This window comes from Cibotium barometz, chromosome 19 (assembly GCF_041138505.1).
Source record: "Cibotium barometz isolate CiBa-2024 chromosome 19, ASM4113850v1, whole genome shotgun sequence".
Classification (NCBI taxonomy): domain Eukaryota; kingdom Viridiplantae; phylum Streptophyta; class Polypodiopsida; order Cyatheales; family Cibotiaceae; genus Cibotium; species Cibotium barometz.
Genome location: NC_141064.1, coordinates 7,347,631 through 7,366,541, shown reverse-complemented (window position 1 = coordinate 7,366,541; position 18,911 = coordinate 7,347,631). Strand labels below are relative to the sequence as shown.

At 43.1% G+C, this 18,911-nt stretch overlaps 1 protein-coding gene across 1 annotated transcript; it reads left to right on the top strand.

Annotated features, from left to right (window-relative positions):
* The first annotated feature begins 1,842 nt into the window (after positions 1 to 1,842).
* On the top strand, positions 1,843 to 18,332 carry LOC147628164 (calmodulin). The gene is made up of 4 exons (XM_086813198.1): positions 1,843 to 2,125; positions 2,236 to 2,393; positions 17,721 to 17,801; positions 17,883 to 18,332. Exons 1-4 carry the CDS (start codon positions 2,050 to 2,052, stop codon positions 18,015 to 18,017), a joined length of 450 nt encoding a protein of 149 aa, XP_086669324.1. The 5' UTR covers positions 1,843 to 2,049; the 3' UTR covers positions 18,018 to 18,332.
* Positions 18,333 to 18,911: the final 579 nt, after the last annotated feature.

Genomic DNA, 18,911 nt, shown 5'->3' with positions numbered 1-18,911 from the left:
GACTATTTGTTAGTCGTGGATGGAACATTTGTTCAACCACAATGAGATATCACATGTGAACACCTATTATGGTTATATATTTTGGCATTTATATTTTTTGGAAGGCTAAGGCCTCAAACCTTTGTTCATACGAATTAGTATTTATACTTTTGGTAAGCCCAAGACTTGATATTTTCAGCTTGTTATATTTTTGTAAGAGCTTGTACGCTCAAAATTTCAAAAAGCTCTTAAGTTGTATTATCTTTTTGAAAAGCAAGCTTTTAATACATATAAATATGGATGAGTTGTACAACGGGTCACACTCATCCAAGGAAGATTAAACCCAACATTATGTCGATGATGATCTCTCTCTTATTTTCAAGATTTCATGTTTATTTATTTTGGTATAAATTTGTTTACGTAAGGTTCATGCTACTAATTTGTTTTAAGTCTATGGTTTACTCTAATTTTTATGTTTAAGAAAAAAAAAACTTCTCCAAGTATCATAAAGGTCTTGAGAGAGTGGTATCACAACTTTGAGGAACACTTAAAGAGAATAATTTTTAGAGAAAAAAATCAAAACACTTTTTTTTATGGAAGCTTTTGGCGCAAAGGAGGCTAAGGAAATTATTTTGGGAAACTCCTAAAGCCTCAACAAGTCAAGAAATCGTTACACGGGAAGAGGCAAAAGGCTGCAAGGCATTGTGAATGGGTACATGTGAATTGGAAAGATTAAATTACATATTTTTGAGGAGCTTTGGACAAAGACAAAAGGTTTTGGACCATTGGATAAAGCTTCTTCTTCACCGCCTTCATCAAAATTGCCTTCCAAAACCACTCTCAAGCTAAAAACCACTTTTCTTTTCTCTTTATCTCTTCTAAATCAAAAGCCATGGATACAATTAGCAAGCAGTGTGAGCATCAAATTTATCTTCTCAGAATCAGAAAAGCTTCACAACAAAGATTTAATCAAAATCAATGGCAAGGCAAGGGCCAAATTCTAAAGGATACATGAAATTCATTGATACACAAGCAACAAGGATGCTTGGACTTGCACTACTCATGGCCCCTTTATTGCTACTTTATTGTTTGATGGAGATAGCTCTACTAGACATTTCTCCCCAACAAACGACAAGCTTTTTCTTTTCTTACATAAAGGGATTTCTTGATACACAAGTGACATAGACAATTGGATTGAGAGATACTTTCAATGTCGTTATGGCTACTTAAGTGTTCATTGAAAATCTCGTTTGGTGTTACAATCAACATATGATTTCTAATGGCGTTTACACACCTAGTCCGTGCCCAATCATGATTTGCTTTTTGCCATAGGTGGGTTGTACCATGGAATAGGATGTACCATTCCATGGAAAATTCTACACATCTTCCACCGTATGAGCTATATTAGAAGTTGGTGCACCCAAAAGATGGACGTGCAATCTTCGTCCTCATTGTGATGGGTCGGAAAAATAGATGGACGTGCAATCTTCGTCCTCATTGTGATGGGTGGGAAAAATAGATGTGGATTGAAAAGGAGTTCAAAAGTGCCTCTAGTTTGGGGGTTTAAACAATGACATATGACGACAAGGTGTGTAAACACCCCAAGAGAGTAATTTTAATGAATGACAAGTGGACAAGAAAAGATGACACGCAGTAGGTCAAGTTGGGTAAAAACCTTGCTAGAAGGCAACAATTTTGGCTTCGAGAAACCTAAGATCATCCTGTTCTTCTAAACCTAAGATCATCCATCCAAGAAGAACAGGATGTGGTTCCCATAGAATGCCTCCACAATATCCTATAATCTACCAAAGGCTATCATTTCAATAATCAAAGTAGAAACGGAAAATAAAAACAAAATGCAACGGATTTTCGAAGGTGAAGGGACAACCGTTGGATCATGAGGGATCGGACCGTGAATATTGTTCATCTTCCTTGCTTTCTCTATTTTCACGTTTGAGTCGTGCTGCAGACTTTCCTTGCCTGTCTGTTTGAAGCCATATAACCGTGCGACTTGCCTTTGCCAAGCCCAAACCCTATCCCTAACCCTAACCCTAACTTGGAGCTCGTGCCATGGCCGAACAGCTCACAGGAGAGCAGATCGCTGAGTTCAAGGAAGCCTTCAGCCTCTTCGACAAAGATGGCGATGGTAGGCCTTCTTATTTCCTGTTCTGGTGAATCCTCTGCGTGCTGACCTTGAATCAAAGCTAGGGTTTCCGGTAGCAATGATCGATGAAGCGTGAGGAACTGTTTTTGCAGGCTGTATCACCACAAAAGAACTGGGCACTGTGATGCGCTCGCTTGGCCAGAACCCCACAGAAGCTGAGCTGCAGGAAATGATAAATGAGGTGGATGCAGATGGAAATGGGACCATTGACTTTCCGGAATTTCTCAATCTCATGGCTAGGAAGATGAAGGTAAGGTTAAAGATCCTTTTTCCCTTAAAATGCCCTCAATGTCCGTGCATATATCCCTGCATGCAGATTGAGGTATCCCTACATCCATAGACGCATCTTTATGCTTGCATACACCTACATATGCAACAAGGCTTTGCAAATAAATTGTAACACGTGCATGCACTGCGCAGTGCTTACATATGATTACACATACATCAAGGGTTTGTATACAGGCTCATAATTTATCTGTAGGCATGGTTATATGACTGACGTAAGAGTTACCCCAATTTATATTGGGGAAATATCCTTTATAGCTACATGTTCCAATTTTTGTTCAGGTCGCTAAGTATCTTGTTTCGTGATCTACAACGGCGTGATAATTTTGAGTGTCAGATTTTTAATGGTACGTAGAGTGAATAATGATTGAATACAAATCTGAATTGCACTAAGGCACTGTCAGATCTTTTTGTGCAAGCTCTACATGTGAGCTATTTAGTTTCTCATCCTGCATTATACTGGTAGATGTTTTTTTTTTTGGGGCAGCAAACTTTTGAGCCTTGATAAAGAAAATAAATACATAGATTTATGCTAGTCATACTTTATCCCTTGAAAGCAGTGGGACGTTTTCATCTGTCACCATTTGGTCCTCTCAGTTCTTATGGTGCCTGTCAGGTGCCCGTGGGTCAGTTTGGATCTGGCTTTCCAATGTGTGCCGTCTGGCCTGGGAAATGCCCGAGAGATCCCGGACTCGGCCTTCCAGTGTGTGTGCCTGATGGCTTGGGAAGTGCCCGTGTATTTACAAGTCACATGAACGGGGGTTTGTTGAGATTGTACATTTGCATGCCTTTGTGTATATAAATACTGTTTTTGCATGACTTGTTTTACCTGCATGCCTGATCTGTGTGTCCAGTTTAGGGCTGGGGACACCCGCCCATGAACAGCGCGCGTGACACTGCCTTCTGACAAGTTTTGTGGTGTGTGAACAGGGGGTAAATATTGTTTTTCTAACCCTTGGCTTTTTTAATGTTTTAGAAGTCATAATGTGCTCGCATTATATTATAATATGTTTACATCTTATTAAAATGAAAAGTGTTCGCATCACACTTCAAAGTTGGGTCACATTTTAAATGCTGCCCGGTTCCCAGACATTTGGGGCTTTTAATCTTGGGCCCCCTACCATATGGAACAAATTTCCTTTCATGCAATGGGCACTCTACATTCAATAGTTGGTTGATATACGTATGTAATAATCGTGCATGACTTCTATCTCTCTCTCTCTCTCGCTCTCTCTAGTTTTTGATCACGTAATGAAATGCGATTTGTTTTTACCTCTTTTTGGGCTGGCTGCGCAAACCTGCAAGCAACATCAAGACTCCATCACCATCACTATTACTCCATGTTGACTGCCGTACAGTGTAGAACTGCTGTACAGACTGTCCACATCACTGTCATCATCACCTATATGTTTCTTTGCTACTGTACCCTCTGCTGAACTGTGTGCAGACCTGCTTATTGCTGCTGTACCATTCACTATACCTGCCCGTACTGTGATATGCTGCTCTTTACATTGTTGACAACCACTATAGGTAGTCCTTTGCGTTCTCTATGCTGCCGTACCTGCAAAAACCAGCAAATTAAAGATTTAGAAATTCATACATGGGAAGCAAAATTGCCATTGACACCCATGTAGGAATTGGTCCTTTTATGAGGCTGCTGTATACACATTTTGCTTCTAATCCCAAAGGCTAGAAGAGTCTACTACCGGTGGTTTCGTGTCTTCTTTGGTGCTTGGAGATCCCAACAAGTGTCTATACTACTGGTGTTTGTCACAAAGATTGAAGAAACCATTGTGAGTTTATGGAGTGAGTCCACTTGCAGACGATTGGGTTACTCCAGTAGATCCGTGCAGGGAGGTGTAGTAACCTGAGGATAAGTAGACAGAGGCCATAGACTTCACCGATAGTTGAGGTTCGTGTGTCCACCGATGGTACTTGCTCTACTCCGACATACCACTTGTTTGGGTAATTTCTTTCATCATGTTGTTCATGGCAAATCTGGTACTTAGGTACCATGTATCTTGTAAAATCTTCTCCCAAATAATAGACAAGTTACAAGTTATTGTTTTTTTTTTGGGGGGGGGGGCGGGGGGGGGGGCTTCCGGCCTCAATGTGGTACCCTTCTACTACAGCCTCATGGTTCCGGAGGTACAAGGAAACACTATGCATGAGAGCAAAGATAAGAGTGGTATGCAAAGCATGGGGGCAACTTAAGGATCAGCCTGCTTTATTCATGTTTGATGATTGTGCTACTGAGAACTTTATATCTTTGTAGATGGCCTTTGCTTTGGGGATTGATGTGTAGGACATGGGTCCTCCTATTGAGGTAGGTGTAGCTTTTATTGTCAAAGAGGTTGAGGTTTCTCTTAGTGTAGAAGAAGGGTGGATTTGATCTCATGTGTGTGGATTATAGAGTTTTGAATAAGCTTCACGATCAAGAATCGATTCACGCATCGATGATATTCTAGATAAGTTGGATGGGCATGCTTTAGCTGAATCTCAAGAGTGGGTAGGTATCATTTGCAGCAATGTGATGAGCTATGATGGATCAAATGCTAGAATCAACATCATTACCAAAGAGATTAGATGATAATTAAGACGTGATTAGTGAGTAATTAACTGATAGCTTAATGTAGGCATGGATAATAAAAAACCAGCAAATTCTCATTAGGCCAATGCCTCAATTTATAGAGTTTACATCCAAGCATCTAATCTCACGGATTTCTCCTTGATTCACTTCACCTCTTTTGCTTGAAGAATATCTCTCCACCTCTTCCCAGAATATCTCCACACCTCCTAAATCTCCTCATGCTACTCTTTATTCTCTCCCAGTAGATACTTCTCACCTTTTCACGCTTCTCTCACATTTATAGATTCTCTTTTACAGCCTCTTGCTAAGGGCTTGTTCCCGCACACATCCTATTCACTTGTATATTTCAACACCTACCCTCAAGTGAACACTCCTAGTACACCTGGACCCTATGTTAAGTTTCCCTCTTACTTGATAGTTCGCAACCAGTGCCTTAAGTCCCTAAACTCATAGTCCTTAATATTCTCTCTCTCTCTCTCTCTCTCTCTCTCTCGCTCTCTCTCTATGTGTCCAAGGCTACTACAAGTGTCCGTGACCTTGACTAAAGTGCTCGCACATACATCTACCACATGGCCTACATCATCGGTGGCTCAGAGGTGGTTTTACTCTGTTGGGACAAGTTACATTGGGTTGTGGGGTTTTCTCTCTCTCTCTCTCTCTCTCTCTCTCTCTCTCTCTCTCTCTCTCTCTCAGAAAAGGTGATGTGACTCCACTTCCTTGGGAGCTTCCATGAAGTTTGCCGATGTCGTTCCTTCTCCACTGGGTTTACTGTAGCAGTCTCTTGCCATGTGTCGTGGCTTTCCACAGTTGTGGCAAGTGAAGGTCCTTCCTCCTACTCTGCCTCTTCCTCGTCCTCTAGAGAATTGTCAAATCCCCACGGATCCCCTCGTGATCGATCTTGGTTCGAAACTCGAATCCTGCAAACAAACGAATAAACAAACAAGCAAGGGGGTGCAGGCCTGATTCACCTCCCAACCATGACAGCCGTGGATGAGCCCACAGTCTTGGCTGTCCCCACCGAGCCACGAGCTGAGCTAACTAGGTTGACGTACGGACCAATCTCCCCCTCGTGACGTCCCATACCGCCACGAAGCTGCCCTCGCGGGCCTCGAGACTGCTGCCGGCCTCGGCCAGGCTTTGCACAACTCCATCGCTCTATTGACCACTACCTTCTCTACTTTCTCGGGAATGGATACCTTGGCTTCTGCTTTAGGCCCCAATATTACTCCGGAACCGTTCAGGGGCGAGCAAAAGCAGCGAACCAAGGAGATCGTGGACACGTGGCTACACAAGTGGCAAGTTCACTTTCAGTTTCATCCATATGATGATGGAAAGAAGATCCAGTTAGCAGCAGGTTTCCTGTCCGGCAAAGCTTTGCTTTGGTGGAAGGAACTCAACCCTAAGCCAACGACTTGGGCACAATTTGAAGATATCTTCAAGAAAGAATTTCTCAAGAAAGAGGATGATTACGATGTTGTTGTCCGGTTTTCAGCTTTGACCATGACCTCGCAGCACCTCACTTATGAGGTCTACCTCCAGAAGTTTTGTGACTTGCAGATGAAAGCTACAAAGATGGATCCCACTACTCTGTTGGGGTTTTTCGTAGCTGGTTTACCAGACTCGTACCGATTATACAGGTTAAAAATAACAAATGTAAATGCGATTTGTGCCTGACGTTCCGTCGAAGAAGCTTCGAGCGCTACTTTGAACTCTTGGAAATCTGATTTTGACACAAAATCGTCAAAAAGATCTCCATCGGTACCTTCCGTAGCCGGCAAGCCTTCGCGTTCCACGAGGGGCTCCAACTCTGATTCTTGGGTTGACATCGTGAAGAGGGTACGCGGAGAGAAAATTCGATCTTTGCACAACAAAAGTGCGAGCGAACTTGGGAGCTTGAGAGCTTGAAAACTTGAGAACTTGAGAGATGTGTGGCAAGAAGCCCACTAGAGGGGTTTATAAAGGTTTTCCAAAAGCCAAAAATCTGCAAAAGCTAGGCTTAGCTGTTGCTTTAGCTTTTGTGTGTTTTTTTTTCCCTTGAATAAACCCGCCGGCTGGTTGCAGGCGACTGAAGCTGCCGGTGCATGCTTTCTTCCCGACGGATGCTGACGTCAGCAAAGCTGACGGACTGTCGACGCCTGTGCGTAGCCTGCGTGTGTGCCAGCCGTTACTTATGCTGGGCCGCCTACATGGGCGTGGCTTGGGCGCCTGCCTAGGCGCTGGCCGGCCTATCCTGGGCCGCCTGCGCTAGGCTGCGTAGGCCTGGCTGGGGCGCCTGCGTAGGCCTGGGCGCTGCCCGCTTGGCCTAGGCGCTAGCCTGGGCTGGCTGCGCTAGCCTGGCCACAAGGCCACGTGGCCTGGGCACCAGCCATGCTTGGCCTAGGCGCCTTCAGCCCGCCGACGACCACCGCCTGCAATACTCGCCGGCGCCATCGCACAAACCTGCCAGCATGAACAACACGTCTCTCGCTCTCTCTCTCGTTCGCCAAAAAACAACGAAAAGCCTCGTGTTTTTTTTTTTCTGTTTTTTCTGTTTTCTGTCATGCGACTGAACAAACACGACTCATCTTCTTTGCAAAGCAATCAACCCTTACTACACTACCATCTCCCATCAACATGGGGTTCTTTGATGAAGAAAAAACACATACCAAATCTGAAAACTGCAGTATGCACAGAAAAAACAGCAAGTTTTTAAACACATACGGTTCTTCGACCTCTTCTTCTCTACCTACCGACTTGCTCGTTCACGAGGTATGCTCTGATACCATTGTCAAATCCCCACGGATCCCCTCGTGATCGATCTTGGTTCGAAACTCGAATCCTGCAAACAAACGAACAAACAAACAAGCAAGGGGGTGCAGGCCTGACTCACCTCCCAACCATGACAGCCGTGGACGAGCCCACAGTCTTGGCTGTCCCCACCGAGCCACAAGCTGAGCTAACTAGGTTGACGTACCGACCAATCTCCCCCTCGTGACGTCCCATACCACCACGAAGCTGCCCTCACGGGCCTCGGTTGCGTAAAGCAGGTGCACGTCTGCACTAGATCCAGGCTCGAAGACCATAGAGCTCTCCCTAACTCGCGAGACTCTCTATATCCCAATAACTAACCTTGGCCACCCTTTTATAGGCTCTTGGCCGGTCATCGGGCGTCCACACTTGGGTGTTCGCCCGTCCATACTTAGGTGTCCGCCCGTTAGTATTTCCCTAACTCAGCTCGTCAATCAGCCTGCCTAGTTCCAAGCTTTCCCAAGCCTCGAAACTAGTCTTGCATTTGTATAGCACACGGTAGATACACACTGTGCACATGACAAGAATCCTCCTTGGGTGAAGAATGCTTTTTCTTCTCTTGTTGTTGAGTCTAGCCATTTCTTCTCTTTGCCTCTGGTCTCTTGCTCTAGTGGAGCTCCTTCTATCTCGTGCAGCTTCAATTCAGGCACATTCTTTAATGTTGCTACAATGTTTTTATATTCACCTTTGTCCACACTCTTCAGAAGCACTGCTAGTGCCTCATCATCTTCTACTTTTTTTACCAATAGCTGCCAGTTATTGCTTAATGCTTTTATATCTGTTCAAGTGTGTGATTAAAGGTTCACTTTCCTTCATATCCAATTTGTAGAATTGCATTAACAGATTTATCTTTGAATTTTTAGCTTGTGTGTCAAATAATTTATTGAGTTCATTCCATGCATCTTTTGCCTATTGTATCCCTGTGATGTGATGAATGATTTCATCATTTAAACTGAGTGCGATAAGTCCCAATGCTTTTTCATTGCTGCTCTCCCACTCATTTTCCCCTCTCACCTCTGGGCATTCATCTCTTCCCTCAACTAGCCCCCACCACAGATTTTTCCTCATGAGCAGATACATGGTTTTTGTCTGTCATGTGTAAAACTGCTCCCTATTAAATTTGGCTATCTCTTGTGCCGTACTCATGATGATGTGAAGGGGGTCTTACCTCTTGATCTAATTTCAAGATTCAAGGGCAGTGTCTACCCTTTTACAACTCAATCTGGTGTTTAGGTGATGATTACAATAGATATATCAGCATAAAATCACCAGAAATTACATTAAACCAAGGGTAACAAATCTGTACAGAATGGTTGGAGTATCAAACCATCTCCGAATTGCAATCTGAAGTTATAGGGATCTGTATCAGATACCCAATGGTTAATTTGAACCCTCAATTGTACCAAAAAACAGTGATTAGTATTGATTAATCATTGATTAGCAAATTAATCCTGTGTTTTGTGTATAGAAAACAGAGTATACGGAGAGTCCAAATCTGAGGCCTTAGAGTTCAAATGAGCTCAAATCCTTTCAAGGCCATCAATAGCAATTAGTCTAGTAGAGGATTAAGCCAAGAAACACAAGATTTGACTAAACATTGAATGCTTAATCTCTGTTTTACCAAAGTCACCTGCATATTTGATGAAGAGCTTGGATCTCAGTGGAGACTTGATTAAATCAAAATGTGTCTTCACCAGCTTGTAGAACATCCTTGAAAATCCCTAGGGCCAAGAGGAATTAGAGCAATTTGATCTGGAGCAGTAGAGATCTCATTTCTTTTTCAGAAATATGGCGCTAGCGATTTAGCGAAAATTGGTAGCTACGCTTGGCGGTTTGCGATTTTGTTTGAATGGGCTGGATTGTGGGGAGGCTGGCTATGCTTGCCTAGAAGCACTTGCCCTAATGTTGCTCCTGGAGGGAGATCCACTGGCTGGGGATGCAGAGAGCTAGTTGAAAAGAGGTAAAAATCTTAATTATCTACTAATCTTAATTAGCTAGGTGATTAGTAAGATAATGGGCGCACAAATTGATGGATTCTAGGCTAGGCTCTGATACCATATTAAATTTGCAGCAATGTGATGAGCTATGGTGGATCAAATGCTAGAATCAACATCATTACCAAAGAGATTAGACGATAATTAAGACGTGATTAGTGAGCAATTAACTGATAGCTTAATGTAGGCATGGATAATCAAAAACTAGCATATTCTCATTAGGCCAATGCCTCAATTTATAGAGTTTACATCCAAGCATCTAATCCCACTGATTTCTCCTTGATTCACTCCACCTCTTTTGCTTGATTCTCTCCACCTCTTCCCAGAATATCTCCACACCTCCTAAATCTCCTCATGCTACCCTTTATTCTCTCCCAGTAGATACTTCTCACCTTTTCACAGCTTCTCTCACATTTGTAGATTCTCTTTTACAGCCTCTTGTTAAGGGCTTGTTCCCGCACACACCCTATTCACTTGTATATTTCAACAGTATGCTCTCCAGCCAGCAGCCAATCAGTCTTCTAGGAGCTAAAGAGGGAGAGAGAGAGAGAGAGCAATAGGCCTGTGTCTCTGCCCTGTAGCGCCATTAGTAGCCTCTGATCTCTGCAGCACAGCCTGACAGTACCTCTGTGCTCTGCAGCACAACTCGGCTGTATCTCCTTCCAAGAAGCGATTTGTGACCAGCAACGTGGAGCTCCTCCTAACTATTTTTCCAGGCCTCCAATCAGCGCTGCCTGCCTACAGTCCCTCCAAAAGCAAGCATAAAAGGAGCGTAGCTTGCCTATGTTTGTTTTTCTCAGAAAAACCCAATTCCACGTTGCCCCCTCCAGCACTCTTTTTCAAAAAGCAAGAGATAGAGAGAGAGAGAGAGGGAGGCGTATACTCCAAAAGTAGAGTAGCCTCCCCCCATAATTATCCTAGGAGCCACTTAAAGGTTTAAAACTTTTCTAGGGGCCATCCAAGGTTATAAAACCTTATGTACTTTAATTCCTTGGTCCCTCTTCACACTTGGGGTTTTCCACACATGGGTTAATAAACCTTAGCCCCAAGTATGAATCTTTAAAATATTTATCTTGCTCACCGACCACCATGCTCACACTTATGCTACATCAATTTCACAGGGTCATGACATACACCCCTCTTGAAAAATGGCAAGTGTCCTCGATTGCAATCTGGTGATACAGCAAGATAACCAAAGCGGAACCACATTGATAACAAACGCTGCCACCTACAGTAAGTTATTAGCCATGTGATCCAACTGAAAGTGAAATGTGCAATATGGCAGCAATATGGCAAGATCAGCGTCCCAATCTCTCTAAGCCATGCATATGTAACAACATTCACTGCAAACCAATGGTGTAGTAATAGTCCAAGTTGTATACCACTAAACCATACACAACCACAACATCTAATGTGACTAGTACACATATATCATAGAACTCCCATAAGCAGATGTACTGTCAGCTGTCAGTACCTTCGGGTGAGACAAAAGCTGCACCAAGCGACCTCTAGATGTCATCTGAGCTTGTCTCAAGGGAGCGGAGGTGCTATCCCACTCTTGAGCATTAGGCAATGCTCCAGACCCATGCTCTGGTGAACCTGAATGAGCCATAGCAAGAGTTGGCTCCAACTCAAAGGCATCGAGATAAAGTTGCAATACCTGAGGTGAATATGCTAAGTCACCCTTCTCCATTGGCATCCATCGGTGAATAGTTCTTGAGCTTCACAAGATAGCGACGGGAAACTTTACCTCGTACCTTTCTTTCCTTATGTGCCAGTATCTGCTCTGAAATAAGAACCTCATCAAGTTCCTCAACTTCCGACTGAGTCTCATCTGATACATCCTCAGGCACATCCTGACGGAATGGTCTAAGTAGACTCACATGAAATGCATTGTGAATCCTCCAGTGATCAGTGATCTGGTAGCTTCAAACGATAGGCCATCTCACCAATCTTTTCCAATACTTGAAAAGGTTCATAATAGCGCATGCTCAACTTAGGGAATAAACGAGCGCTCTTTACCCTTCATCTTTTTGAGCCAAGCTTTCTCAAATTGCAAAAGAACCCAATCACCCAATGCAAAGTCTAATGCACGTCTGTGACGGTTTGTTGCCTTCTTTTGCTTTTGCTGAGTCTTTTGGAGTGCCAACTTAACTCTCCTTTAAGCTTCATCCATGGTCAGCCTCAAAGATCTTATCCTTTGTGTGCAAAATGGGTGGTACCTTCTTTCCTCCTTCCACAATCTCAAAAGGCGCCTTGCTCGTCGAGGTATGGATGGTGTTGTTATAAGCGAACTCCACCAAAGGAAGATACTTTTCCCATTGTTGCTTGTGCTCTAACACATAATACTTGAGAAGATCTAACATTGTGGAATTAGCCTCTTACGACTGTCCATCTGTCTGTGGATGAAACGATGATGAAGACTTGAGAGTTGTACCCATGTTGTCAAATAACCCTCTCCAATATAAACTCGTCATCTGTGGATCATGGCTACTAATGATAGACAAAGGCATGCCATGATACTTGAAGATGTTCGCCATGAACAACTTCACCATGTGATCAACTTTGATCTTCTTACGTACGGGAATGAAATGAGCTTGCTTATTGAACCTGCATATGATAGTCCAAATGCCATCATTCCCCGTTTGTGTCCTCGGAAGATCAAATATAAAATCCATGGCAATGCTCTCCCATGGTCTATCTGGAATAGGTAAAGGCTGAAGTAACCTTGGTGTCTTCTGACGCTCATACTTCACCTTCTGACATACGATGCATTGCCTAATAAAAGCATCAACATCTCTTCTCAAGGTCGGCCAATAAAAGAAAGCCTTAACTGCCTTTACCGTGGCATCAATACCCCTATGACCTGCATACGGTGGAGCATGACTTAACCTTGAGCCGTAATTGCTTGATAACACACAGTCTACCATGCATCAACAAAAAGCCATTCTTGAGAGTATAACGATCATGCCACTGACCCTCAGACATCTGATCATAGACTCTTCCAAAATCCTCATCTTGGGCATGCCATTTCTACGAATGTGCAGTTGCGGCGTTCCACAACTCCATTTTGTTGAAGCGTATGTGCAGCAGTGAGCTGGCGCTTGATGCCATCATCCATGCTCGTTGCAGTATTCATTGAATTTACCTGAAGTTGATTCTTCTCCTCGATCCATCCGGAACATGTTTACCTCTTGTCCTGTCTCATTCTCCACAAATTTATGCCATTGTTTAAACTTGCCAAAAGCTTCAGCCTTGTCACGAAGGAAATAAAATCTTCCTGCTGTAAAGTAAGAAGATCCCCCCAATACAACAGTAGATATCTTACCACAAAGATCAGCATGTATCCCAGCTCTAGAGGAGACTTTGCTCGATTGCTACTCTCTTGTTGAAATGCCTTCCGTTGTTGCTTGCTCATCGTACAAGCTTCACATGGTTCCTACAATTTTCCACCATTCCCATTTTATGCATCTCCCTTAGCACAACAAATCCGATATGACTAATTCACTCATGCCAAAATTTGCTTGTGCTCTTGTTTGCAACCAAGGTTGTTAGAGAGGTGTCAGGGATGTTTGGTATGAGACGGGTATGGTACGTGTCTTGAAAGACTCGTATTTTTTAGAGACGTTAGAGGCATCTATTATATATATATATATATATATATATAGATAGATTATTTGAGAGCGAGAGAGAGGGTGTCACCTGGGTGTGTATGAGAGAGAGAGAGAGAGAGAGAGAGAGAGAGAGAGAGGGGTTGCCTTGAGCAAGGTTTAAGCCTTAAGGAAGGTAGAGAGAGTGTATGAGAGAGGGAGAGACTTGAGAGAGAGAGTGTGTGAGTCTTGAGAGCTTAGAGGAGCTCTTATAGTTCCCCATCTAGAGACTCAAACGGGCAGAAACGAGCAAATCCCAAATAGTCAGAAACGAGCATGGTAAAAAAAAAAAATCAACTATGCCCAGACGCCTCAAACGAAGCCTTGAACACCTCGGAAGACTCGTATGTCTCGAACGCCTCTAACGGTTAGAGGCGCGTCTTGTAACAACTATGTTTGTAATAACTGTAAGAGCACTCAGCTTGTATTAATTGTTATTCCTCACGGCTTTGCCAATTGTCTTCCCGTCAGCATCTAGAATCTCTGCTCTTGTTTTCTTGAGGCATACTTCAAGGCCACAATTTGTTATTGCAGCAATTGAGAGCAGGTTTCTCTTTATTTGAGGCATAGAGTATATCAGTCAGCTTTTATTCTTCACTTGTAGCTGCCCAAAATGAGATGTTTCTAGACCCTTCGGCTGGTTATTTAGCATTATTACCGACAATAACATTGATGGATTCATATAAGGGCTACCAGGAACTATATCAGTCCTTTTTGTTGGTCATATGTTGGGATGTTCCACTATGCATAATCCAAAATCCATGAACAGTTAACAATTGGAGCTTGAGCAGATCAGCATACCTCTTCTATGGTGACCGAGAGTTCCAACTCAGCTTGGGTGTTGTGGGCTGACTCTACCAAAAAACTTCTTCTTCTTGTCTTCAGAAGTAGCCCCACCTTTGCCTTTTGCATTAGTTATAAATGTGGTGTCACCACCATCATGAGTCTTGAACCGCATCTCCTCCTCAAATAGCATAGCACTAAATTCTTCAAAAGAAAGAGGCGGTACTCTAACCTTGGTGTTTAGTGCCGTAACCAAGCCATCATACTTCGGTGGTAGAATTTGGATGCATCTCCGAGCCAACTCTTCACTGGTCTTTATGATTCCCACAACAGCCATCTGGTCTCGCAGATTTTTGATTCGAGAGATAAACACTTCTATAGCCTCTCCTTTAGCAAACTTTTCAACAGTAAGTTGATTCTCCAGGTTTTGAATCCTGGTTTGATTCTGGGTCTCATACTGATTTCTCAGTATGGTCCAATCAAGGCCATGGATGCCTTGGTTGTGTGTTGAATCATAGTAAGAACATAATCACTTATACTGGTAACAATGGCGCAAAGTGCATCTACATTACGCCGCTTCTTTGCCCAAAGAAGAGTAGCATCTGGTGGAATCATTCTGGTGTTACTGTTGGGGTCAATGGTTTCCATCAGTCCTTGGTTTGTTTTTAGAACGGTCTTTAGCAGCTCATAGGAAACAAGGATGGCGTTGATTTTGAACTTCCGAAGAGTGTAATTTGTTTCATCTAACTTGCCCTCAGTGAAGGTAGGTGTCAGTAACAATAGCGGACTCTGAAGCAGACATCACTCCAAGCTGTTTCTATGCAAAGAAAGACTAGACTTTGTGTACTATTGTTGCTAAGAGCACTTATAGCTCTGATACCATGTAAGAATATAACACAGTGGAAATATATACAGCAAGAGAAAGTACACTTGACAATGCAATAGAGAGAATGGAGAGAATTTTAAAATTCTGATTATACCAAAAAAGAGATAGATGCAATATGATGGTGTTGTCCACCTGTGTGCTCTAGTGTAGAGCTTAGATGATGATCTAGACAGACTCTGGATGGAGGGCGTATTGAGAGTATAGGGAATATATGCTCACAAGCATTGGATGCCTTTGTGTGCCAACTATGTTCATTTATAGTGCTGCAGGTAGTGTGGTGGACGTGTCTAAGACGTGGGCAGCTACGTTACATTGACGCGGCTCACCGCCCACGTATTCATAACGTGTCCTAAATGGCCACCGTTCACTAATGATGAAATAAGTATCCAAGGAAATATTCCTTATACCTTTTCGGGCTAGACAACTACGAACCCTCCCCGCATCTAAGTTGGGGTTTCCACTAAAGATATGTGCACCAATGGCTTCTTCTCATAATGGGGGCCGTACAAATGTGCATTATATGCAGAGAGATGGCATTGAACATATACTAATAGTTATTACCCATCCTTCACACAAAGGATGAGATATTTGCAGTTGATGAGTTCGTACGTGATTTGGATATTGCCTTTGCACAGGTGGGGACAACTATCGAACACGAGATGGCTGCAGACAAGCATCGAAGTCAATCGGACATCAAAGAAAATGATTGGATATTGCTGAAATTTGACAAGGCAAGACTTCGGTAGAGACCTGGGAAAGAGGGAGTCTGCTCTAAACTTTCCACGAGATACTATCTACCTTTTCCAATGATCAAAGAGATCAATGAGGTAGCTTTCACGCTTGCATTCACTGGAAGATACACAATGCTTTTCGTGTAAGCCTCTTGCGCAAGTATGTGGGGCTGGAGCTCACTGACCCAGTGAGACGGAAGATCCACCGGAGGTGGACGAACTTGAAGAGGTTTTACAGCCAGAGAAGATTGTATTTCACAAGGAGTGTAGGTTACCTGGTGGAAAACTTTCCCAACGCTATCTTGTCAAGTTGAATAACTATTTTCCACCAATAGATGCAAAGTGGGTTGATGAGGACTACCTCAAGGAATACCCACATCTCTTGTAGGCATATCTTGAAGGATTTTAGTTGTAGACAAAAACTGCTTAGAAGGTTGGGGGGGGGGGGTGTCACCATTTGGCCATCCAAATGGTTCTCTCATTGCTTATGCTATTTGGGACTTGGTGCTCGAATGGCCATGACATTGTGCATTTGCATGCCTATGTGTATTCATAAATACTATTTTTGCATGACTCGTTTTACCTGCATGCCTGATCGTTCAGGGCCGGGGATGGGCATGACAATGCCTTTTGACGAGTTTTGTGGGAGGTAAGTATTGTTTTCTTAACCCTTAGAGCCGTTTTATTGTTTATAAGTCATAACGTGTTCACATTATGTTATAATATGTTTACATCTTATTAAAATGAAAAGTGTTCACAGCACACTTAAAAGTTTGGTCACATTTTAAATGATGGCGTGTGTCCAGACATTTGGGGCTTTTAATCTTGGGCCCCCCACCATATCGAACACGTTTCCTTTCATGCGATCGGCACCCCACATACAAGAGTAGGTCGGTATTGTCACCAACCTTACCAAATCTCATGCAGTAACCCGATAGTGGAGGTTTGTGTGCCCTGTGTCTACACTGATGGTACTTGCTCTACTCTGACAAATCATTTGTTTGGGTAATTGCTTTCATCATGTTGTTCATGGCAAATCCGATACCTAGGTACCTGTTATCTTGTAAAATCTTTTCTCCCAAATAATAGACAAGTTATTGTTTGGCGTGGGGGCGGGGCGGCCGTTCCGGCCTGAGTGTGGTGTACTCTTCTACTACAGTCTATTTTATCTTGTCTTGTGATGTGTGTCTTTTATAATGGTTTGAATGACTAATTAGATAAGTGGACAAGTGCGATTACTCCTTCCCTAAGCTTTGAGGAATGGTTGTATTTTACCTAAGCTGGTTTATATCATCACTTTGAGGAATGGTTGTATTTTACCTAAGCTGGTTTTTGTACCTCCTTTCCCTCTCTTCTCTCTCTCTCTCCAAGTGCAGGCACGTGCCGGGTGCCTATTTCATTTTTGCTGGCTGTGCAGTGATGATATGAAGCATTGGGTTGCTGCTTAAAGACTCTGTGTCTGCTACCTATAAATATGTAGTGCTGCTTTAGAAGAAGTGCACTCGCTGTTCGAAGCCCAATCTCATGTTTCTGGAACCTAAATTTCCGGATCTTCTAAGATCTTGCCAAGGTCAAAATTTTTAAGCAGATCCACGGGCAGAGTGAGATGTCCATTCTCTTTCTTATCCATTTATTTCATTTTCTTCCCCTCCCGCCCCCCGCCCCCCCTCCCGCCCTCCTCCTCCTCCTCCTCTCTCTGTCTCTCTCTCTCTGCCTGATGAACTCCTTTTTTCGCTGCTGAAGCAATCTAAACTAAGCTATCTACATTTAATGTCTATGAATAGTTCAAATTCGTCTATGCCTTCATTGAGGTCCATTGGGTTGTTACTACTCTTTGCTTAATGCGTGTCTCCCTTCTTATGTTGAATCAGGACACTGATTCAGAAGAAGAACTGAAGGAGGCTTTTAAAGTTTTTGACAAGGACCAGAATGGTTTCATTTCTGCAGCAGAGGTAATGAATGATCCAAGTTCTAATATTGAAGTCTGCTGATTGAGTTGAACTTTGAGCATTCTGTATGGATATGATACGCAGCTTCGTCATGTGATGACGAATCTTGGTGAGAAGCTGACTGACGAAGAGGTGGATGAGATGATCCGCGAGGCGGATGTTGATGGTGATGGACAAGTCAACTACGAGGAATTTGTTAGAATGATGCTCTCCAAATGAGCTACTGGTTGAAACATTGTTTGGTGATCCAACTGTCCTTTGTTGCAGTGCTAGTCTTTGTGGTCTAGCGCTCATTCAACCCCAATTTTGTGTGGCTGCAGACTCTGGTGACATGGTGTGTGGATTTAAGTGTGACCGTTGTCTTCTGTACCGATCAGTTCACATCTTACTGCTGCTAAATGTAGTCTGTCAGATGGTAAGTCTAGCTGCTTCTGTCAGAGAGCTTCACGTGCTTCTCTGTTGCCTTTTTCTCCAAAAAATGTCATATTAGTTGTGCTCAAGCAGGTGTAATGTGAGGTGATCTGAACCTGAAGTGACTCCCTGTTATCACATAAAGTAGTCAGGCGTTTTTTTTTTTTGGGGGCGGGGGGGGGGGGGGGGGGCGGGGGGGTTCTGTCCCTTTGTGACTAGGCTCGTTCTTTTGCACATCGTGTAGATTTTGTATGTCCTATTCCTGCATTGATCATTTAGGACGCCTTATCAAAAGCTGAAAAAACATTAGAATCGTGAAGTTTTTATTGGGCTCATCTTTACTTGCCTGCAAAGATGGTTAAACAGACGTAGTTGTGGGGTAGAGGGACCACCTGTCAGACATTGATAATAGTCCACTTTTATGCATGCATGTTTCTTTTTGGGAGACCTTCCTCCTTGCTAAATCTAGGAATTAGTCCTTACTAACATTTTGTTACTTGAGAGGAAATTACAAATTCCATGGTAGCTGGACTATTAATAAATATCCATTGAATTAAGCTTACTTGTAGCATACGTGACAGCTTGTGTGTTAGTAAATATCCACTTAATTAAGCTTTATTAACACACTGATTTGTTACCAATCACTTAGCAAATTTATGGAGAACACAATGAGGCATGGGCTAAAATTTTCTTTACTTCAAT

Excerpts from the sequence above, each read along its gene's own strand:
- LOC147628164 (XM_086813198.1), top strand. The coding sequence starts at position 2,050 with ATGGCCGAACAGCTCACAGGAGAGCAGATCGCTGAGTTCAAGGAAGCC. Across the intron at positions 2,126-2,235 it reads CTTCGACAAAGATGGCGATG|GCTGTATCACCACAAAAGAA; the intron begins GTAGGCCTTCTT and ends CTGTTTTTGCAG. Across the intron at positions 17,802-17,882 it reads GTTTCATTTCTGCAGCAGAG|CTTCGTCATGTGATGACGAA; the intron begins GTAATGAATGAT and ends TATGATACGCAG.